The 25,043-nt window shown below is 30.9% G+C and overlaps 1 protein-coding gene across 4 annotated transcripts; it reads left to right on the top strand.

Moving 5' to 3' along the window:
• The first annotated feature begins 395 nt into the window (after positions 1-395).
• On the top strand, positions 396-20,266 carry LOC143047492 (zinc transporter 7-like). 4 transcript variants are annotated; one of them, XM_076220563.1, is made up of 12 exons: positions 396-579; positions 4,548-4,649; positions 5,321-5,434; positions 5,722-5,809; positions 11,065-11,197; positions 12,038-12,082; positions 12,552-12,677; positions 13,385-13,417; positions 13,489-13,591; positions 15,516-15,606; positions 16,000-16,149; positions 16,696-20,266. In XM_076220563.1, the coding sequence occupies exons 1-12, from the start codon at positions 503-505 to the stop codon at positions 16,741-16,743; spliced, it is 1,110 nt and encodes a 369-aa protein (XP_076076678.1). In that variant the 5' UTR covers positions 396-502; the 3' UTR covers positions 16,744-20,266. The 4 variants fall into 4 exon arrangements, with proteins under 4 accessions (XP_076076678.1, XP_076076668.1, XP_076076672.1 ...); XM_076220553.1 differs by lacking the exon at positions 13,385-13,417 and adding an exon at positions 13,032-13,064 and having other exon boundaries at positions 397-579; XM_076220557.1 differs by lacking the exon at positions 13,385-13,417 and having other exon boundaries at positions 397-579; positions 13,456-13,591.
• Positions 20,267-25,043: the final 4,777 nt, after the last annotated feature.

Here is a 25,043-nt window from a genome sequence, read left to right as displayed (position 1 = left end):
ATGAATCCGGAAACGTTTTTCTTTATATAGATTATCGACTTTCACATTGATAGATCCTCAAAAAAAAAAAAAAAATGATGACATTATGCGTTATTTAATCTATTTCATCGTATTATTGTACAATTTCACAGTTTTTCATAGTGGTTAGCATTTTTTGGGGTGTTCGGTGGTGTTCGGTGGTGTGCGGTGGTGTTCGGTGGTGAAAAGACCCACCCGAATAGAGCTAAAATGAATTAAAGTTTCGAAAATTTTAAAGTCAACAATTTTGTTTAATCATAATTCTAAAATTAATATATTTATTTTTACAATTTTTAATATATATCTCGTGTTCTTGTGAGAAGTGTAAAATAGGAAATTTCTTTTAGTAATTTTAAACCGGAAGCTCTCGCATACGAAAACAAATGCTAAACAATCCAGACCGGAAAAGTCCAACACGACGTGTCTCTTCTGTCGCATGCCTTGATTCAAACATAGTTTAAGACATACCTGAATACAAAAAAAAATGCTTCCCGTCCACAAAGGAGATAAAGTCCATCGCCCGGGATGGGGAGTAACAGAGAAACTCAAGGCTGCGATGAGGTAAACAAGCAAACATATGGCAAACGTGGCACCTGTCAGAATCTGTCTAAAATTTTCAAGAAATATCTGTACATAAGTCTACTTAAGTAATTTCAAATGTAAACATAAGAACAGAAATTGTCCTTAAGTGCTACAGTTCTTCTGGTATTTTGTGTATTTCTGGTACATATTTTAAAAATTTCATCCGAGTCTGAATATGGCAAATAATAGGAAAGTTTTGCTATGACTGGGGTGGTAATACACCTTATTGATATTTGGCCACGATTACACCACATCACACAGGTACTCTTAAATTTTTTATGTCACAATTCAAAATATCTGACACCAAAATGGAAAAATGATTGTTGTATGAAGTCAATAGTTCAAGTGGGACAGATTCTCAGGTAAAACGGGAATAGTGACATAAAGGTGTATAGGGGGATTCCGGGTCCGTCCGCCTGAATTTGGTTCGCCCTAGTTACTGTTCGCCCTAGTTCCGTTTCGCCATGAGACCGTTCGCCCTGATACCTGTTCGCCCTGGGTATGTTCGCCCTGATTTTTATTTTTTATTATAGTGTTGTGTTGTGTGTATTTAATTGAATATGTTGAAGTCAGTCTACAATTTCGCCGAATATTTACGATTTTTATTTTTTAGTATAGTGTTGTGTTGTGTGTATTTAATTAAATATGTTGAAGTCGGTCTACAATTTCGCCGAATATTTACGATGTATTATGTTGTCTACAGCTAGCTGCTACTAGGTTATAAGTTCATGCCTAACAATTTGTACATTTGTATTTAACTGTTAATAGATATACATAAATTTTAATATATATAAATATATATTTCTTTCATTAATGTAATATATATACATAACATAAATGAAAATAGGGCGAACGAATTACCAGGGCGAACAAACTCAGTGCGAACGAACCTAGGGCGAACAAACTCAGTGCGAACGAACCTAGGGCGAACATGTAATCAGGGCGAACGATCCCGATACCGTATAGGGGCACCATCAGCCATCATGACGAATAATGGTAACACCTCTTGCCAATTGATATACACAGTATGACAGTAAAATGGGCACTTTTAGACTTTTAAAAAATGACAGTGGCTATTTTGTCGGCTCTGATTAATATATCAATATTCAACATTTTCAAGCCAGCCAAATACATGTAGCATACTTGTATTTCTATTGAAATCATTTAATGGTTATTGAACAGGCACCGGTGATATAGTGAATTGTTATTTTGTAGGTTCTTTGTAAAGAGTGAAATTGAATATTTACTTTTGAAATGTGCACTGTCAACATAAAAGAATCAAATAGTGACTGATTTAATAGTTGTTAATAAGAAAGCAGCTACGTACATACATATTTTTTTTAAAACCATTCAACAGATAAAGTAAAAATAACTATTAAGAATTTATAACAAGAAAAAAAACAAAATAAAATTTTAGTTTCAATAACAATTAACTATTTAAATAAAAAACTTTGCCTCATTAGATAGACCACTTTCAAGTTCATCCATCACCGGAAAAAACTCGTCAATTATACGCGCCTTTATGACGTCATTTACCAGATAGAGGGGGTCGCCTGTATCCCTCCACTATTTACGTTCATCAAGCGTCTTCGTGATCGTCATTGTGCAGAAATAATGGTTGTTCTGTAGGTACTTAATGTCAATTCTCTAATGACAGCAATGCTGATTGTCAATTTTGAGAATTCAATTTGCCGAATAATTCGTACAATATAGAATTATAGTTTTCCAACCACTCGCTCAACATTGGAATGGAAGTGACGACGCCCCTAAACGCACAAATGACATGACGTTCACTAAAACCAAAGTTTTTGATGGAAATGCATCGAACTCAAAAGTTGTCTATTAAGAGAAAAAGTAATGAATTTCACAAAATGAATATGGACCATAATTTGGTATTCGGCCTTTGGTTTCTTTTTGAATCCTTTTTTATAAATTTTAAAACTTTAACTTTTATTCTGTGGGTTGTGTTGGTGTTAGAATAGTATTAATGGAACAATTGAGTTTTTCAAGAAAAAATTAATACATTTTGATTCACCGTTTACGTGACAGGAAACCAAACAGGAAACCAATCTTTATTTTCTTTATTTTGCACAATATATTTCAAAAGACATAAATGAACACCATTACTAGTGTTACTTGCTTCATGTTAATATTTAAAATCTATTTTCAAGAAACCAAAAGCATTTTTTAAGTTTTATTTTATTGCAAAATCTGCTTAAAATAATCTGAACAGTATACTTTTTCTTAAAATCCATCTTAAATGTAACAGTATTATAAAACTCCTAAATATGTGCTTGTTTTGAAAACAATTAGTACAATTTATTCAGAAATTTCCATATTTTCTTCATTGATACAGGATACCATAATCGTTGTATCTTGATGTTTTAGCCACAAAAATGTATTTATATTTGGTTTTGAAATTCCAGTTATATACAATTTATTCCAAATCATTGGCAATGTAAAATTCTTTAAATCCAGTAAAGAAAAAAACTTTTAACTTGTAATTAAAATCTTTAAAATAGGCACCATGTGATATTTGTGACCTGTACACCATCTACATGGTTTCCACATTTTAACCTACTTTAGTGGGCTAAAATCAATAAAGTACTTCCTTTCAAGTCATGCATGGTAAAAGTTTACTTCTCCTTTGACAAGTTTATTGCGTTTCTGAAAAGTGTTTGCAGAACATGAATAAAAAAAATATAATTAAAAATTGTGACAAAGATACCAACTTTGTACATTCCAAGTGTAACTGTATATTAACATGTATTTTTTATTAAATTATCTTTATTCACCTAAAATATCCAGTAATATTTACTGCTGAAGCAAAATCAATCCAACAAGCATCGGCACAATGATAAGAGACGTAATGTCGATTGAATTTTCCAAGGACCCTTTACATCGTTATCTGGAAACGAAGTGTGTTGTAACGTCTGTCAAATCTGAAATCGATTTTGTCAAGTCATTGGGCATTTATTTTCACACAAGATCGTATGTAACATTATGCACATAGGAAAAATAATAGACCCCCGGCGCAATCTCTTTGAAAATTGTATTTTCCTTTTTTAAACAATACGAAACAGTCTACAGATTATGTTTGCTAACATCCCGTTGGAAACAAAAACAATGTTTTGACCTAGTATTTCATATATCCGGCCGTAAGGGCGTGATCACATGTTAGTCACATGTTTCACGTATGACCGGAAATGATTAGAACTTAACGACAAAAACAATTTTAATAAAAAAAAAGTAAATAACTGGACTTCTGTTTCGTGTGAAATGTAACGCATAACGATAACGTCATTTTCTAACTTAATTATTACGAAGAACAAAACTAGAATGTAAATCATCTCTGATTTACCTGTTTGAACATCGCGCGAGAGTTCATATTTGCATATTGTTATAAAGAATTCTGTTACAACAAAGCAGATTACATCATCTAAAATTTGCGTTACGAAATTGGAAACCAAAGTAACGCCAGTGTTCTTACACCTGCTACAGAAATACTTATAGTTCTCGGCATTTTCTTCTGACTATTCTTATTGGTCGATGTTCTTTATTATTTGAAAGCAAAAGTTACGAATTTGCCGGTGACGATTATCTATAAATCAGTCAGCGTTATGCACTTCGGAAGCGAAAAGTAACGCGAGAAACGACACAAAAATACGGTCGTATAATCTTTGAAATTTGTTAATTTCAATTTTTGTTCTAGGGAAGAGTAGCATACACTTTTATGTTGATAAAAATAAAGGCATCTTTAGATGTAGTTACAACTTTTCTTACAGTAATACACATTTTTATCACTTTTCTATCGTTATAGGAAACGAGCCCAATAGCAAATTATGGTCCATATATACCAATGATTATTTTATACTTCAGATTGTTATCACAGAAGACTTCAAGGAATATTTTTTCTCTTTAAAACTACTAAGTACTTTATCTTTTAGATTGATATTCTCAGAGAAGACGTCAAGGAATATATTCTTCTTTCTTCTATTGAATCTTTCATTTGCATTTGTTGAACTGACATATGGTATCTGGACAAACAGGTAAGCCATATATATATAAATAGGGAGGACATATGGTATCTAGACAAACAGGTAAGCCATATATATATAAATAGGGAGGACATATGGTATCTGGACAAACAGGTAAGCCAATATATAAAAATAGGGAGGACATATGAAATCTGGACATACAGGTAAGCCATATATATAAAAATAGGGAGGACATATGGTATCTGGACAAACAGGTAAGCCATATATATAAAAATAGGGAGGACATATGGTATCTGGACAAACAGGTAAGCCATATATATATAAAAAGGGAGGACATATGGTATCTGGACAAACAGGTAAGCCATATATATATAAAAATAGGGAGATGTGTTAAGGTGATTGCTAATGAATAACTATCCAACATAGAAGGAAAACATGTTATTGACATCAACAATCACTGTACTACAGGCTTTTGTCTTGAGACAGTCACATATAGAATTAATAGGGAAGGGTAATGGATGTCAGTTTGTATGTTTGATGGAGACATTTGTAATACTTTTTGCTTAAAGGAAAAACATAATTTCAGTGTCTTATTTTCACTTATAGAATAACTAACCTGAATAGGTTGTGGATTTATTATAATTTATCATAATTACATTGATTTGAATTTTAAATCAAAATGTAAATGCATTGGTTTTATAATGCCAATTTTTCTATTTCAGTTTGGGACTCATATCTGATTCCTTTCACATGTTTTTCGACTGCACAGCTTTATTAGCAGGTCTTGCAGCATCTGTAATTTCAAGATGGCGAGCAACAGAAAATTACTCATATGGGTATGGAATACTATTTTTAACAATAGATAAGTTATAGATAATCATATAACTTTACCGGTCTCCCTTGTACACTAATCTATATAATTTATTTGTTTATTCTTGTTATTTTTACCTGACACACTACATTAGTAGTGGTATTTAGATATAGCTTACAGGACTGGTTAACAATGCTCGGTATTTCATATGGCAACAGTTGAAAAATAATTATCTAGATTTTGACATTACTGTAAGATATATATGTCAAATGCTTTGTCCAGTGTAGTCACACTTTAATTGTATCTTTTTAGTTATGTGAGAGCAGAAGTAATGGCAGGATTTGTTAATGGATTGTTTCTCTTGTTTATTGGTTTCTTTATTTTCTCAGAAGCAGTTGAGGTAAGTGAAATGTAGATTTACAGAACTACAACACCCCTTCAGCCGAAATGAAGTCTTCCATATTATCGTTTCGAGTTGTCTCCCTTCCGTAAGTAAATCAAAATACGATTCGACACATCAAGAAAAATTAACTTGTTCTGTCAATAAACATCGTATAATATTAAAAACGATTGCAATTTAAATAGAGGAGTGTGTATGGAAAGGAGTCATGCCCACTGACTCAAAGGAAATTAAATATTTAAAGAATTAGGAATTGGGTTCCTCCTAGAATTAATGTAGGAAAATAGGTGATAAGATATGAAGTGTAATACCTCCTCTCACTCTCAGTGACTGCTGTGGAAAGTAAACTTGGAATTGATAGTACAAAAATAAAACACAATAAGTACATTGTTCATACACTTGTATCCGGGATTGGCTATTTTTATACGACCGCAAAATTTGAAAATTGTTTGGTCGTATATTGGTATCACGTTGGCGCCGTCGTCGTCTTCGTCCGAAGACATTTGGTTTTCGCACTCTAACTTTAGTAAAAGTAAATAGAAATCTATGAAATTTAAACACAAGGTTTATGACCATAAAAGGAAGGTTGGGATTGATTTTGGGTGTTTTGGTCATAACAGTGTAGGAATTAGGGGCCAAAAAGGGCCCAAATAAGCATTTTTCTTGGTTTTCACACAATAACTTTAGAATAAGTAAACAGAAATCTATGAAATTTTAACATACGGTCTATGACCACAAAAGGAAGGTTGGGATTGATTTTGGGAGTGTAAGTCCAATCAGTTCAGGAATAAAGGGGCCAAAAACAGGTCTCAAAATAAGCATTTTTCTTGGTTTTTGCACAATAACTTTAGTATAAGTTAATAGAAATCTATGAAATTTTAACACAAGGTTTATGACCACAAAAGGAAGGTTTGGATTGATTTTGGGAATTTTGGTCCCAACGAATTAGGGGCCAAAAGGGTCCAAAATTAAACTTTGTTTGATTTCATCAAAAATTGAACTATTGGGGTTCTTTCATATACCGAATCTAACCGTGTATTTAGATTCTGAATTTTTGGTCCTGTTTTCAAATTGGTCTACATTAAGGTCCAAAGGGTCCAAAATTAAACTTAGTTTGATTTTAACAAAAATTGAATTCTTGGGGTTCTTTGATATGCTGAATCTAAACATGTACTTAGTTTTTAACCGGATTTTTGTGACAAAAAATGTCGGTTATTGATTTGGGGATGTACGGCGGGCGGGCGGCAATCAAATGTTGTCCTTGCATTAACTCATGAACCGTTCAACCAAAGCTTTTAACATTTAAATATGTTATTACTGACAACTATACGAAGGTCAAGTTCAATAATGGCGATTTTGACTTTTACCGTTCAGGAGTTATGGTTCTTGAAAGATTGAAAAATGGAGTTTCCAGTCGTGTTTGTGCATTTACGCATGAACTGTTCTACCAAAGGTTCCCAAATTTTAATATGTTGTTACTGATGACAGAATGGAGGTCAAGTTCAATAATGACGATTTTGACTTTTAACGTTCAGGAGTTATGGTTCTTGAACGATTGAAAAATGGTGTTTCCCGTCATGTCCGTGCATTTTCTCATGAACCATTCAACCAAAGCTTTTGAAATTTTAATATGATGTTACTGATGACAAAATAGAGGTCAATTTAAATAATGACGATTTTGACTTTTACCGTTCAGGAGTTGTGGTTCTTGAAAGATTGAAAAATGGAGTTTCCAGTCGTGTCCGTGCATTTATGCATGAACTGTTCTACCAAAGCTTCCGAAATTTTAATATGCTGTTACTGATGACAAAATGGAGGTCAAGTTCAATAATGACGATTTTGACTTTTACCGTTCAGGAGTTATGGTTCTTGAAAGATTGAAAAATGGTGTTTCCTGTCGTGTCCGTGCATTTTCTCATGAACCGTTCAACCAAAGCTTTTGAAATTTTAATATGATGTTACTGATGACAAAATAGAGGTCAAGTTCAATAATGATGATTTTGACTTTTACCGTTCAGGAGTTATGGTTCTTGAAAGATCGTAAAATGGCGTTTCCATTCACGTTGTTGCATTTACTCATGAACCTTACAATCTAAGCTTTTCAAATTTTAATATGTTGATACTGATGACAAAATGGAGGTCAAATTTGATATTGACGATTTTCACTTTCACCATTCATCAGTAATGGTTCTTGTGATATTGCCAGGACACAAATAAATGTTAATAGATCCGGTTTGCTGTCGTTGTGACAGCCTCTTGTTTTATTATGGGCCCAGTTTTCAAGTTGAACCAAATCTGGGTCCAAAATTAAACTTTGTTTGATTTCAACAAAAATTCAATATATGGTGTTCTTTAATATGCTGAATCTTTTATTTTTAAGATTTTTAATATTAAGGACCGGTTATCAAATTGGTCCACATTGAGGTCTAAAGGGTCTAAAATTGAACTTTATTTGATTTCATCAAAAATTTAATTCTTGGGGTTCTTTGATATGATGAATCTAACCATGTATTTAGATTTTGGATATTTGAATACCACAAAGGGATGGTAAGAATTGTCTTTGGGAGTTATGGCTCAAACTGTTAAGGAATAAGGTGCAAAAAAGGGGGGGGGGAAGGTTTCCAGGTTAATGGTCAATTACTTAAGTACAAAACATAATTTAAAAGCAGTGTAAGGTTGGTAATTGAAAGTCATTTAATAGCTCACCTAAACTGCTCTTAAATTATGTATATTGGAAATTTGCCAAAAAATTTGAACTTCATTGGAAATTTGCCAATATAAAATGTTGCATTGGAGTTATCTTTCTTTGTCCAGAAAAGTAGCCAAATCAACTTAAATCATGACTGTATGACATTTTATATTTTATGATGTATTTGAATGAGTAATTATTGTTGAAAACTCCATTAGAAATTTGAATTGAGATCATTTTTGGAATAAGGGAAAGGGGGAGGTGAAAAAAAATGGTGGGGTTCAATTTTTCTTATTTCAGATTTCAGAAATGAAAAAGAAAATTTCTTCAAATATCAAAGGATTAATATTCAACAGCATAGTGAATTGCTCAAAAGCAAAAAAAAACATTTTAAGTTCATTAGACCACATTCATTTTTTGTCAGAAACCTATGCTGTGTCAACTTTTTAAGCACAATCCAAATTCAGAGCTGTATCCAGTTTGAATGTTGTGTCCATACTAGCCCCAACCGTTCAGGGTTCGACCTCTGCGGTCCTATAAAATTTAAACCTGCGCCCTGCGGAGCATCTGGTTAAAGTTGAGTAACTATTCAGATCACGTAAATTGCATTTTGAATGTGCAGTTGAATTAGTTTTCAAAATAATACTATCCAGTTATACATGTGTCAATGAAAACAATGGCAATCGTATCCCTCAGAGCAATCTGCTCTTTGATTATTATCAGTTGTCTGTTAACATTTTAGATGATTTAAAAAAAAACATTTCTGAACTAAGCACAACATATGAACATCAAAAGTATTATACGTGAATAAAATTCTTTAAAGGGAAATAACTAATTAAAGAGATCGTTATATAAGTATGGAAATATAAAAAATAAGTGTGGGGACATAAAACGATTAAAGTATATATGGCTATTAAAATTAGCATAGGGATATTTAGAAACTTAATGCTTTTCTTGTATTTTGGGAACATGCGGTGCATGTACCGTATATTTTCGAATTTAAAGCGCATCGTTTTATAAGCCGCACGGCCGTTTTTTGGGGGGAAGATTGTTTTTGTCCTTACATAAAACGCACCTGAATATTAAGCGCACACTGAAGAAAACGTATATTTATTCTACTGACCTGATAGTGTCATGAATATTTTCTCCTTTTGTAACTCACACCGTAATTTGTTTCATTTCTATTTTCAGATTGGTGAGAAAGTTGAGAGTATTTTTGAATATATTTATTTGTGTCATATTAAAATAAAAAATCGTAATAAAATAATTATACTTTTCTCATTGTTTTAATTATGCCAGTTTCGTTTGATGTTTTTTGTCAACAATGGCCATGTGTTGACAGCTTGGGTGTCCATTGAACCTTGTTGTTTTGATTAAAATTAGTATGGTATTGATTGCTTGTTTATTGTTTGAATTGGCATTAAGGATTTAAATTAATCTTAAAAATGTATGCATGAAAGGTCACCCAAGCCATAAAACTGCCATTGTTTACCTTGATTATGACCTACTTACCTGTACCCACGTGTGAAAACTGTTCACCCAAAAGTCAAGATTTTTTTTGAATTAAATCAATCTTAAGAATTTTATTGTTGTCTATAAAATAAAAGTTGAAGTTCTGAACGTAACAAACATTTTTCAATTTTAATTTGGATGAATACAACAAACAAAACAATTTACTTTTTGCAAGTCATTGTCTATTTTTAAATGAAAGTGTTATGAGCAATGACAAGGGGGATTAAAAAGAAGACGGCAATTAATAAATGTTTTAACAGATTAAATTATAAAAATTAGTATTTTTTTTTTTTTAGTTAAACATCCAATAATATTTCGTAAAGATATTTCGTTTTGAAACACAATAAAACGACAAACAGTTACTCTTCAGTATTTTATCCTGTTTGGTACCTCTTCTCAAACACGATTATCTCTCTTTGTTTATGAAGCACTTTAAAGTGTCGATTTAAGCACATGCATCACCATCGTCATTTAAAGAAACTTGTAATATTGGCAAGACACACAATCACTTTCTTTATTATTTCATTAGAAAATTTTATATTATAACACATTAAATCAACTAACAACTACATATTTATGATAAATACACAATTAATATCCTGTATGGACACAGTTATCTTTCTTTGTTTACGAAATGAACACTAAACACATGGTTATCGACTTCCTGTAAACCAACAATGATTGAATGAAATAAAAACAAACGATTTAGTTAATATATTTATTTATTCATAACAAAATATGCAACATTAACAATTTATCAAGTCACTGCAAGCACTTGACAATCTGACTGTCTCCAGAAAACAAATCCAGATATTTTTTTCTTTCACCGTCGTCCTGAAAACAGAAAATAATACTTACATAACACGCACCCGAGTATAACACGCAGGGACAAAGACAGAGAAAAAAACCTGCGGCTTATTTAACGATTTATACGGTAGTTAAATTTGTCCCCTTTGTGGGATTTAATATGATTAATATTGTTATTTTTTAAAAATTATTATTATAAGTATTGATATAGTCGACAAAAATGATGAATAATTTGGATTTCTTTCAGCGTTTAGCAGAGCCACCTGAAGTAAAACATGATCGATTGTTTGTTGTATCTGTTGCTGGATTTCTTGTAAATCTGGTTGGAATCTTTGCCTTCCAACATGGACATGGTCACTCTCATGGGGGAGGAGGGGATGGTAAGACAATTAATTATCAGTGACCTAAAGTTATGGTAACTACCCTAATAGTAGATAAAATTATATGAATACAATTCTTATCATGCACATGTAAGGCATAATGAGGTTATGTCCATTATGTAACTCTTCACAATGAGTTACTGCAACTTATTCAAATACACATAAAGAATGGTCATGTTTTTGTCTTAGACGATACGAAAGAAAAACTTTAGCACAATACAGTTTAGAAGTTTGTTTTTGATTTTATCTGGTATAAATAGGATCACTTTTATTAGTCATATTTAAAAAAAAAAATGCCCTATATTTCCACAGTATCACTAAATTAAGTTTTTAGATTTAGATTTTTAAATAAATATTATTAAGCTTCCATTCAGACTTTATTTGTCAGTCAGTTCCCCTGTGCATCTGTAACTTTCTTTAAAAATTACCCACATGTAATAAGGAAGATTTGATTAATGGTTTGAAACTTTATAATGCTAAATTTTGCGATGTAAGTATTTCTGCTGCAGGGTCACTGAAGGGCTTACAATACTTTTTAATTTTTATTGCACTTTCCAATTGTGAGTTGTATCATATAAGTGACATTCAGGTCTGCTGGACAGTCACTTCCTGTTTGACTTCACTATGAATTTTAATTTTCCCACAGAGCATGGAATTTAAAGTCTAATAACAAGTGAGACATACGTGAAACAATATTGTGAGCAAATTTCTGTGTTTTTTTATATATGAAAGAAAGTTGTATGGCATAACAAGGCACTATTTATAAAAAAATTAATTCCATAAAATATTTAAATGATCAACAATGCTAAAGGGTTTCATGAATGATTTATTACATTATAGATCATGGTCATTCTCATGGAGGACATGGACACAGTCATGGATTAGGTTAGTGTTTTTCTACATCATCATTTAATGGTGTTAATTGTCAGACAGTCAGTGCTAAATACCTGTCAGAAAAGGCAACACAAATTTTCATTGAACATCAGAAGGTTTGGCAAAAAAATTTGTAGGTGTGAAAAATGACTAGTTGAATATTGTCCAGTAAAGATATTTACAGGAAAGTTTTTCAGTATTTTAAAACAATTTTTTAATAACCATGACTTTAAAAATCTTAAATATATCATAATTCTTGCAACTTTTTCTTTTTTATGTTTTGGCCTCTTCTATAAAAATGAATTAGATGTCATTAGATATTAGCTCTATATAACAACTGTGTATTTAAAGCAAGTATTGAAGGTTAAGATCAACAATGTACATGAATATTTGCCAAAATATTTAATTTTATTAATTAGTGTCATGCTCAAATTTTATTTATGGTAGAAAATCAGTTTTTAATTAACGATTTCGATTTCAGGTTTAGAAGAGAAAGACAAAGGTCATGGCCATTCACACGAAAGTAGTAGTCATGGACATTCACATGGAGGAGGTCATGCTCATTCACATAATCCAGCTAATGCTTCACAAAAACAAATCATGCAAGGTAACTACTCAATTCAGAAATCAGTTTTGGCCTCCAAAATGTTTTCACCAGAAATGTTTTTTAAACCCATTCCTCAACACTGGAATCAAGAATTTCTATCCCTCTTTTCAGACAGGCATGTTTTTTTGTCAAATATGTCAGTGACTCAGTTCTTGCATAGTAGAACAACTAAAGATAAGATTATTATATTAAAAATTTCTTTAAACCCATTCTTTCTACCCACGAAAATAAATGAACCTATTTATGAACAAATTTAGATTGTATGAAACTACTTGATAGTTTAACTACATTTGTAGTTAATTTTAGATCACAACATTTTCTATAGAGTGGATAATCAAGACTGTATTTTTTCAGGTGTATTTTTACATATAATGGCCGATACATTAGGTAGTGTAGGATATAATCAACATAATGTATTTTTTCAGGTGTATTTTTACATATAATGGCCGATACATTAGGTAGTGTAGGGTATAATCAACATAATGTATTTTTTCAGGTGTATTTTTACATATAATGGCCGATACATTAGGTAGTGTAGGGTATAATCAACATAATGTATTTTTTCAGGTGTATTTTTACATATAATGGCCGATACACTAGGTAGTGTAGGATATAATCAACATAATGTATTTTTCAGGTGTATTTTTACATATAATGGCCGATACATTAGGTAGTGTAGGGTATAATCAACATAATGTATTTTTCAGGTGTATTTTTACATATAATGGCTGATACATTAGGTAGTGTAGGGTATAATCAACATAATGTATTTTTTCAGGTGTATTTTTACATATAATGGCGGATACATTAGGTAGTGTAGGTGTTATAATATCATCAGCTCTAATTCATCAGTATGGTTGGATGTCTGCAGATCCTATATGTTCTTTATTTATAGCAGCATTAATTTCTGTCAGGTTTGTATACATTATTTTATATTAGTTTTTAAATTAGATTGAGTTTTTTTTTTAAAGTTTCTAGAGAATATTTAAAATGTAATAGGATATTAAATTTCATGATCTCATTAAAAAGAGGTAATGATAAGATAATTCTCTTGCTAGTCATAGAGGCGGGTTCGACGACTTACAGAAAAGAGCGACGATTTACAGAAAAGAACCGAAAAGGACCGAAAAGGACCAAAAAGAACCGAAAAGGACCGAAAAGAACCGAAAAGGATATCGATTTTTTTTTTAAATCGAAGAAAATAAGCAAATTGCAAATCATTGAAAATTTTATACTGTGAAAGGACTAATTTTAACTCACATGTATGTGAAAAATTACAGGTAGGGTCGGATGCCTATCTTATAGAATAGAAAAATAGAAAAGATTTTTTGTATTCACCAAATGAGGGCCCCTAGAAGGGCATATAGCATACAAACAATAACATATGCAATACACAGACAATAGATATGTAATATGAGTAATAAAAAAAAAACTACATGAAACACGCAACAAAATAATAGCAATATGCTATAATTCAATTAATACTAGTGTTGACATTGATTCATGTGCTCCAGGTTTATTAGTGAATTTTACCTATAAAAAAACCAAGAAGTATAAGCAGTTAGTGCTGAGAAATATATATACACATATAACATGTATAAATACATTGAATTACACACAGTTTGTTTTTTGAAATCAATTTACTGCACGCGTTGCCGTTTTATTGTAGTTGTCCTATCAGCCAGTTTCCTTTTCCTCTGACCTTTCTTATCACCGGGTAATATGATGACACCTTAATATAAACGAACGAAATATTTTTTTTAGATGTAAGGATAAACATTTATAGTACGATAATATTTGCTTTTCATTTATTTTTCATTATTAAAAATGTAATATGCTAATTAAAACGTTGAAACCTGCTGCATTTATATTTGCATCTGTCCTAATTTAGGAACCTGATGTTAAGTGCATGGTTGTCGCTTGTTGATGTGGTTTGTGTTTCTTGTTTCTCGTTTTTATATTGATTAATCCGTTGGTTTTCCCGTTTGAATGTTTTTTTTTCAATAGTCATTTTTTGGGGCCCTTTATAACTTGCTGTTTGGTGTGTGCTCCCTGTTGAAGACCGTATTTTGACCTATAATAGTTTACTTGTACAAATTATGACTTTAATTTGGAGTTTTCACACCTTCTTATATCTATAAAAACAAATATTTAAATGATAAGATTAAAATCCTTGCTGAAAAATAAATGATAATTAAGCATACATATATTAAAAAAATATTACTAAAAACACAAGTTATATAGTTTCTTTTTTGTAAATTCACATATCCCTATAAATGCACAATCTAAATTTTGAATTGTGCATTCAATTTTATTATTACGAAGAATTGTTAACAATATAACAAAAATCCGTGTACATATTCATTGTTTTAAATTTATATATATGTATCCTCTTTTTGGTTCTTTTCGGTCCTTTTCGCTTCTTTTTGGTCCTTTTCGGTTCTTTTCGGTTCTTTTTTGTAAATCGTCGCTCTTTTCTGTAACTCGTTGGACCGATAGAGGCATCTTAGGGAATGGTCCCCAAATTTAAGTTTTTTTTAATGATTGTGAGGGTATGAGAATTACAAGTAACATGTTAAGTAATCTGTGGGTCTCTTCAAAATTCAATATTTAACACAAATATTTTTACCAAGTCATCAATTTGTGTTAAAAGATTGTGAGAATTTGAGTCAATTTCTGGAAACAATTTTATTTTAGTTTATATAAATTATATTTTAGAAGAGATTGCTTAATATTTTTTCAGATAATGAAATTCATATCTTGTTAATACATGAATGCAATCAAGCTAAATATTAGGAATACACAGATGTATTTTAAAAATTTATCATTTAATTTCAGTGTTTTACCATTATTACGAGATTCTGTTGGTATATTGATGCAGAGAACACCAAGACAAATAGAACATTTATTACCAGGTTGTTATACAAAAGTAAGTATGTCAATGTTATTCTTAACAATGAAGGAATACTGGTAATTTAAACAGGCACTTTATTATTTTGTACATAAATTAGGCTGCTTGTTTTCTTCTTTGAATTGTAAAGCATGTGTAATTTCAGGATCTTTTGTAGCTGACTTTGGATATGGGCTTTGCTCATTGTTGAAGGCCATATAGTGACCTATAGTTGTTAATTTCTGTGTCATTTTGGTCTCTTGTGGAGAGTTTTCTCATTGGCAATCAAACCACATGTTCTTTTTTATTCTTTATTGATATTCTTGTTCTGTAGGATCCTGTAGTGGTGATCAACACATACAGATATAGGATAATTTTTGTAATTGATTATCCATGATCTTTCAGAATCCTTACCTATTTTCCTATTTGTAGGTATCACAGATAGATGGAGTATATAGTGTACAAGATCCACATTTTTGGACTTTATGTAGTGAAGTATATGTAGGAACAATAAAAGTAGAAGTAGAGGCCAAAGCTGATACAAGATACATTCAAAGTGCTACTCATAGCATTTTTGCACAGGTAAATTATTTCTGTATTAATTAACATTTAGTACACAATTTGCGACCTGATCATTTTGCATCCCATTTTTGTATGGGATACTCTATATCTTGTCCCAATCACCCTTCATCTGTTACATAAGGTTGAAGATACATATCCAACTTAGCTGCAGAACCATAGCTCTTAGGTCCTTATGATATTTTGTGACTATTTGAGGAAATCTAGCTATGGATTCTTCCTATTTCAAAGCCTTAGGAATTGCAACCCAGGTTTAGGTAGACTTAGTTCCCCAAAATTAAAATGTTTATTCTCCATGCTAGTTTATCAATGTATATAGTTCTTTTGTTGTATATTTTTCTTGGATATGACATACCCTATGTTTGAATATTCATTTCCTTAACACTATTAATTGATTATTTCCATTTGTATACATCCTCCCCATACTTTGTTCAGCCATATTGAATATCATTGTAACGATACAAAAAACAAGAATATGTGATAAATATTGATATAAAATTGATTTATGTACAAATAGTTAAATGATTTTGTTTGTATTTGTTTTTTTAGATTGGAGTGAAACAGCTTTATGTTCAAATAGATTATGCTGCCATGTGAGACTAGCCATGTCATCAAAACTCTATAGATCAAGTCCTTGCCCAATGGCCACAGACGATTAGAGATCTGCCATTGTGTTCAAATTAATAATATATTGTTTCTATAACAGGTGTTGTTGTATTCATGAGTTTTAAATTATGAAAATTTTGAACTACAGTTAAAGTATTAATAACACATTCAGCCAAAAAAGTTTGAACATTTTTGTTATATTTGAGGTCATTAAATGACAGATGCCTCCAAATATTGTAATAGCTGCCGTTTTGGCTTATTGTAATTACTATTTGATGATTACATTGTATTTCTTATAGTATAAACTGAAACAATATAAATGTGTTTTACTCTTCCTTAATTTCTACAGTACTGAAGTCAATGTTTAAAAGATTTTTTTTACTTTAAAATCTAATTTTAATTCACTATATGTTACGTTGGAATATAAAATCTGTGAAACTATTCAAAATTTCTGATATACCATCAAATAGCACACATTGCATTACCTCCCATTTAAAAAAAAGATGGATGGAAGATAAGTTCAATTCTGTGTTCTTACTAACTAAGAAAAGTGCACTACTGTTAACTGTTATAATGTGCCTTTTCTCTTATGGGACCAGTTAATGTCATTGTTATTTAGATTTCATTTCTTTAGATCACATGATATTGCATGTATAACAGTAGTGAATGAGTGTGTATGATGTTAGAATATTGTTATTATTAAAAATATGTATTTTGTAAAATCAAATCTGTAAAAGTAAAATATGGAATTCCAGTTTTATAAAGATTCTATTTTAAACTTGAATAATTTATTTTTTCATAATGCACTAAATTCCAATAATTATTCTGAAACGAAAGTTTATTTCTTTCTAAAACACTCAAGTTTAGTTATTTTTTTTTTTTTTCAAATCCTTCAATGCATGCAATATATTACATTGAAGTTTACATAAGTTCTACCCTTGATATTGCTCAATCTTTTAATAAACCACCTGATATATCTTCTCATCAAATATTGTTTCTTATGTGAAGTTCTTTCACATATTATTTATTTTTATTGTGCTTTAATACGAGAACAGTCATATTTATCCTAGGTACCTACTTTTTCACTTTTTAGTCTTTCCTTTTTTGAGCTGTTTTATTTTGATTCATCAGGTATCAGGTATAAGTTTTTTCAAATTGATTCTTCAATAACCTAAATAAACTTGAAACACAATTTTGTATGATGTATAAGTCCTTTTTGTAAACAACAGCATTCATGAAATACTGTTGTCTTCACAAACATATCGCCAACAAAATTGACTATCATAAACATTACTGAATTAAATACTTCATGTTTGGTGAAAATTGATAGAGGTATTAAAACAGATTATTGGTTAGCGTGCCTCCAATCCTGTTGATTTTACATATAATTTTTATGCAATATGTCTTATTTATGTTTACACAATATTTCACTAACCATTCCACTGTCAACTGCATATGCTTATAATTCATATTGAATAAATGTATCTCACTTTTTCAGCAAAGTCAAATCAAATTATCCCTAGATTCTCATCAATCTGCCCTCTCATTTACTTTCAGACATAAATAAAATTCACAATAATTTTTGTTCTGAAGTTGTAGGAATGGTTAAAATAGAATTAACTGTTGTATATACATTTGTTTTTTACCATATGCATTGAAAAGAGAAAAACAAATGTTTTATTTAGTTCAATTTGGTCAACTCTTATTTTTTCCATATCTGTAAAAGTAAAGTACAAAAATTTAGGTTGCGAACTAACTTAAGTTTAAAACAAATATGGCCAGAATCTAGGAATATATTTATTATGACTTAATCATGGATGACTCTTAATGGCAAAATTAAAATATTTGTCTAGGGTGCTTACTGTAGGATTTGTACATATTTTGAAAGGTAATGGTTGTTTCTCATTTTACATTGTTTCTATTCCATTCTTCGTAATCTAGATAAAAACACTCAACTTCTATTGACATGGTTTATTTAAAAAGGTGAAAGTCTGTGTCAAAACTTCAGATTTGTGTAAAGTCAATGACACTTAAGAGACTGAATACTAATATATAAGTTGATGACACTACAAGGGACGGACGCAAAGACTTTTAAATAAAATTGTTTATAATAGAATTTCACTGTTTTTAAGTTGCTGTCTTGTTAGCTTCATGTCTTTAAATAACCAAAATATATATGTTTTTTAAGCATCATCTTCAGTACATAGAACTTTCACATGGTTGATCTGATCTCATTTTTCTTTTTCATATTTCATAACTATTAACATGTATTTCAACAAGTATATTTTACATTGTTGTTTCTGAAAAGAATAATAAAACATGTAAATAAATAATATTTCATTCAGTTGTGATATTGTTTAAAACTACTTTAACAAATGACTTATCTCCTATAAAATTTTTGCCTGCAATATTAAATTAGTTTTATGCATCAGTATTTATCTGCTACTGCAAACTCTATGAAAAATCTTGTGATAATAAATTTTAATGTTGGTGCATGAACACACAGATTCAATCTGTGTTAAAAACTGTGCTACTTTATTGTTGTATTCTAGTCATAGAAAATACATGTTTTGCCAGCAAACAATTGATTACTGTATTTATGACTAAACTATATTTTTATTTATGCTGATAATATTGTTTATTGTCAATTCAATAATGTTTGTTTTTTAATGTTGTTAAAGAATGTATTTATTGATGAATATATTTTGATTATCAAACACCTTGATAAGGGAAATTTTAATTGGATTGTTGTAGCTATGTTTACTTGCTATATGTGCATCTGGTAGTAAACATAATCTTTATTTTAAAGTTATGGCTCGAAACAGATTATTAATAAATAATAATAAGAAGAAGAACACTCTTTTTATCTTCTCTGACTTTGAAGTCCAATACTCATCATTGGAATTTATTGTTTTGATCCAGATCAAAATATTTACACTCAAAAACAAAATGTTCAGTTATTTTTCTGAAGGCAGGAAAGAAAAAAATTGCATGTTATTATTTTTATTGACTGCATTTTCTGGCGTCATTTACTGCATTCATATCTTATAGTATTTAGTTGATAGCATTTTTTACAGCTCATTTATTTATGTTGGGTTTATTTGTGTCTCTAAAAAATATAAAATGATTAAGCTAAGACACAGACCCTTGTAATGAAAGATATTGAAGGGCTGAATTATGTTTACACAATATGTACTTAAATATGTTTTCTAGCTGGTTAGTAAAATAAGTTGTAGAATGATATTATGTAAACATTTTTTTTAAAGAAAAACATGAACTGTATAAATAATTGTAGCATGTTAATGGTGTATTTTACATATTCAAAAGATTTTTTCGTCTCAATCCAAAGACAAATGCTTATGTAAATGTGAAAAAAATAATATTGGGGCATTGTTTTCAATGTGCAGACTGTGAAAAATATGTCTGCTGCTCCTGTGGATTATAGCAGGTGTTTAGAAAATCAAGGTGCTGGTTAGAGCTATGAAAAAAATAAAATTGTTATGAAATGTGCAAATGTGTTATCATTTATTAAAGGAGTAGGTTCGATAAGGCCCTGAAATGACCTCTATTTCTAGTTTAGTTTCAAATTGGTATTTATTGACAAATATTACAATTTATCATAACAAATACAATGACTAAAAGGAATTAAGTCTTTTTGTTGAAAATCTACACACTTGTGTTCCATTCTTGGCGTCACAAATAGCACTAATTTTCATTTTCAACTAAATTTTCCTGAACTTTTTGGACAAGACAAAAAGGGTGAGTGTGTTTACAAAAAAGGATCTTTTAGCATAATGTTTGCAACAATATATGCATGTGTGAATTGAATATTTAATTCGTCAACTCTTGGGCTCTGTTTTCTTGACCATGATTTTTTCAAATTCCAGACAATTTTGTCAAGTTTTGAAAAAATCTCTTATTTTAACCTATTTTGGATGTGACATCAATGCTTTAGAATAAAACTTTGACAAAAATAGTTCTTTTTAACCTTTCTTGCATGTCTTTTCATCAGTGTTTTATCTCTATGATTGGCACAAATATGGTCTTTATTGAACTTCATTTCTTACTTATAATTTTGTAATCCATTGCTATATAGATATAAGATGTGGTATGAGTGCCAGAGAGACAACTCTCCATCCAAGTCATAATATATAAAAGTAAACCATTATAGGTCGAAGATCCGTTAGCTCACAAGGAACAGCAAGCTATAAAGGGTTTCCAGTCTAAAACCATTCAAATATGAAAACCAAGTCTAATCTATATAAAAACGAGAAACAAGAAACACTTATGAACCACATCAACAAATGATGACTACTGAACATCAGATTCCTGACTAGGACAGGTGCAAACAAATGCAGCAGGTTTAAATGTTTTAATGGCACCAGACCTTCACCCTTATCTAAAACAAAAGTGTAACATCACAACATAAAAAGACACTATAAAATATTAATTGGAATTGCTTGACTCAATCAAAAGCATAGTAACACAACAAATGAGAATTCACTAAAGGAATAATTTGAGCATATAAACTATAAAGAAGACCTGTATGCTTCATAACCTGTATGCAGATACTGCCAAGTTTCAGTCTGTCATATGTCTATTGTCTTTGACCTCATTTTATGGTTAACCAACTGCTCAAATTTTTTTAACAATTTTTGTTGTGTGAAATTCTGGCTTATTTTGAGTAATAGGATAACTATTTGGTATATGGCTATTCTCCGTGGTCTACATGTCAGTCGATCAGAATTCACCTGAACAACGACCTCATTTTATGGATCTGTAATCAAGGTTTAGTGTGCATGGGCAAGTCTGTATCTCACATACTATAGCAATAAGTCAACTATTTTTGGTATATGGAATGATTGTGAAGTGTACATGTCCAACTGGTAGGTTTCATTTTCATGGTTCAGTGTACTTTTTTTTTAGTTTTTGTAACTTTTCTTTTACTCTATACTATAAGTAATATGGCCTCTATGGTCTATTGGATGATTGTATGGTGAACATGTCTTACCAAGCAGGGTTCATTTTACATGACCTCATTTTCATGGTTCAGTGTACATTGTTTGGTTTTTGTGGGTTGTCTTTTACTCAATACTACATTGTATAAGCAAAAGGGCCTCTGTATATAGTATATTGAAAGATTGTATTGTGACATGTCTTCAGTCTTGTCAAGCAGGGTTCATTTGACATGAATTTTTTTGTTCATTGGACAATGTTAAGTTTTCATGGCTTTGTAAGTTAATCAGATACTATAAGCAAAAGATATACTATATTTCGTGTAAGCAATGATTGTATGGTATACATGTCTGACTGGCCAGGTTCATATGACATTAAACTATTTTTCATGGTTCATTGGTAAATGTTAAGTGTTTGTGTTTTGGTCTGTTTTTCTCTTATATTTTAGTGTGATTTCACATTACTATGATACGTGAGAATATTTATATTGTAGTCCTCTAATGTTGTGTTGTCACATGTATTTCACATGGCCATAAAAGAGGGAGGTTTGGCATGCCACAAAACCAGGTTCAACCCACCATTTTTTTCTTTAAAAATGTCCTGTACCAAGTCAGGAAAATGGCCATTGTTATATCATAGTTCGTTTCTGTGTGTGTAACATTTTTACTTTGTGTTTCTGTTGTGTCGTTTGTTTTCTCCTATATTTGAGTGTGAATTCACATTACTATAAGACGTGTCACGGTACTTTTCTATCCCAAATTCATGTATTTGGTTTTGATGTTATATTGGTTATTCTCATCGGATTTTGTCTAAGCTTAGTCCGTTGCTGTGTGTGTTACATTTTAATATTGTGTCGTTGTTCTACTCTAATATCTAATGCGTTTCCCTCAGTTTTAGTTTGTTACCCCGATTTTGTTTTTTGTCCATAGATTTATGAGTTTTGAACAGCGGTATACTATTGTTGCCTTTATTTCAAATATTATATACTATAGAACCACTACTGTTTGTGTGTGAAATGATTGTAAAGTAAACAAGTCTGTCTTGCATGGTTCATCTGACCTTTTCCTCATTTTCATGGAATTGACAATGTTAAGTTTGTATGATACTTGTATTAAAACCTTCATATTATAGACTCTAAATAAATTCCATCAGAAGTGAAGCAGGGACAACATTTCAGCATGTGCACTCTTGTTTTGATACAAATGTCTTTCAGATGTACACTGGTGCATAATTACAATACAGAGATATTTGAGTATCTATTAATCACTATTTTCGGCATATTTTGTTAAGAATGTTTTATGGTCTCTTTAAGTGAGGAGGGACTACTTTCCTGGAAACTACAGCAGGAACAACTGGAAATTTAGCTTGACTTGATTGTAAGAGATGCTTTTCATTGATTGCATTCAAAAGAATGACCTGGTCATGAAATGTTTATGAAATAGTAAGTCAACTTCTATTACCACACAAATAAATCATGTTTCATTCTTAGACATAAACTAATTCCTTCCATCAGAAAATGAATGATGAATATACAGCTTTAAATGATATAATTATCTACATGTTGTTTTTTGGTAGAAAGAAAATACTTGATCAGTAACCAGATTTTTTCAGTAGTGTACTTGAAAGATGAAAGAAAAATATATAACATGGCTGCCAAACACTCTATACAAGTCATCTAAGCCTTTACTGGAGGCTGCAGAGTCTTGTGTGGTCACCTGGACCCATGTTCATCGTCAACAATGGTAACATTCCAAAATTGCAGACTTAAAGACTTAATTATTAATCAGGTCTATATTCTTTTTTCATGTTATCTTTCTTTTGTTTTTTTCTCTGTGTATCTACTATAGTTTTTTACCGAAATTGGGTAAAAATCATTTTTCAAGGGGAATAACTTCTACAAACAATGGACTGGCAAATCTGTAGATCTTACCTTGCTGGTCATTTTGTCTATCTTATCTTTTCATGATTACCTGAACAAGGAAATGTGATTGTGCTAGTAGGCATAAAGTTTTATTGACACATATTCTTATCTAAGTTATATAAGGTCCAAAACACATACAATGGTACACCAATATGAAGTAAATATACAGTGAGAAAGAGGTCATACACATTATTACTTCGCCTCAGGTTGACTTGGATACTTCAGGGTGTTAAAATATCCATATCTACGGATATGAACGTAGATAACGAATTAATCCCCGGTCTTAGTCCAAATCTGGCAATTTTTAGAGAAATCCAATCACAAAGTCTAACGTAAAAGCAACATTTTTTTCATTTTCTAAAAATCTTTTATTGAAATTTGGGATTTTGGCATATTTTTTACTGGGTGTAGGGTACTACCTGTGGTATCACCCTACAGGTACTCAAATATAAGACGTTTTTGATACAGAGACAGAGAAACTGGAATGGGTCGAATTTGGCGCTCTATATTGTGAGAGTTACATCATAGACGGTGTGATGTCAATGCGAGTCATTTCATATCGAGATCAGTAGTCTCATTAATACAATGTGGCAGCCAAGTGTTGCACTTACTAAAATGGGTGCAAATGATCGACAAAATAAGATAAAATTGTTAGTGGATTAAATATTTATGAACATACATCATGAATAATCTACAGAATTCTATATTTCACAAAGAACAACCATGGAACTAAGGAAAACACGTGTGACGTCCCCAGTGGCAATGGACAGCAACTTCCAGGTATATAGGTTAGCAACACCTAGGGGCTTTTGGTTTTGTAACGATGTGCGTTATCCAATCAAAATCCTAGAAATATACTCAGCCAAGGATAAACATTATTACATTGGTTGCAATGAATTACATTGATTTCCCAGTTCAATAAAAAACGATGATTTCACATGAGAAATAAACGTGGTTATTATCATACAACAATAGACATTGTCAAGACGTCGATAACGGCGGATCAAAACAAATTGTGAATGCGTAAAAAAAAGATATAGTTCCTTACATGTTTTACATTAATTTCTTTAAAAAAAGCCATTTGCCAATGTAATAATAAGAATAACTAGTTAAAGAATTCAAATATCGAAAAATATTCAACTCGTGGCGGAACAACACTAATAATTAACTCAGGCGCTACGTACATTCGTGAATTAATGTGTTGTCTGGTAACTTGTTGAATATTTTTCTCTATTTAAATTCTTCGATTAGTTATTCCATAATTATTGCTAATGAAATATAACCATTTCACAGAAATAGGTGATTTTATTCAGTTGGTATTATAAATTGCCTCCTTGAAAGTTAATCATACATTGATGAATTTTGATCTGATCTATTACAATAAAGCAGACAGATCATAAGAAACATGACTCAA

The sequence above is a fragment of the Mytilus galloprovincialis genome, chromosome 1, assembly GCF_965363235.1.
Source record: "Mytilus galloprovincialis chromosome 1, xbMytGall1.hap1.1, whole genome shotgun sequence".
NCBI classification, from domain to species: Eukaryota; Metazoa; Mollusca; class Bivalvia; order Mytilida; family Mytilidae; genus Mytilus; species Mytilus galloprovincialis.
This window is presented reverse-complemented; position numbering and strand designations above follow the sequence as displayed.

Bases quoted from the DNA above. Each gene is read 5' to 3' on its own strand.
- LOC143047492 (XM_076220563.1), top strand. From the start codon at position 503: ATGCTTCCCGTCCACAAAGGAGATAAAGTCCATCGCCCGGGATGGGGA. The intron at 580-4,547 runs GTAAACAAGCAA...TTTATCTTTTAG, and splicing joins AAACTCAAGGCTGCGATGAG to ATTGATATTCTCAGAGAAGA. The intron at 12,678-13,384 runs GTAACTACTCAA...TGTATTTTTCAG, and splicing joins ACAAAAACAAATCATGCAAG to GTGTATTTTTACATATAATG.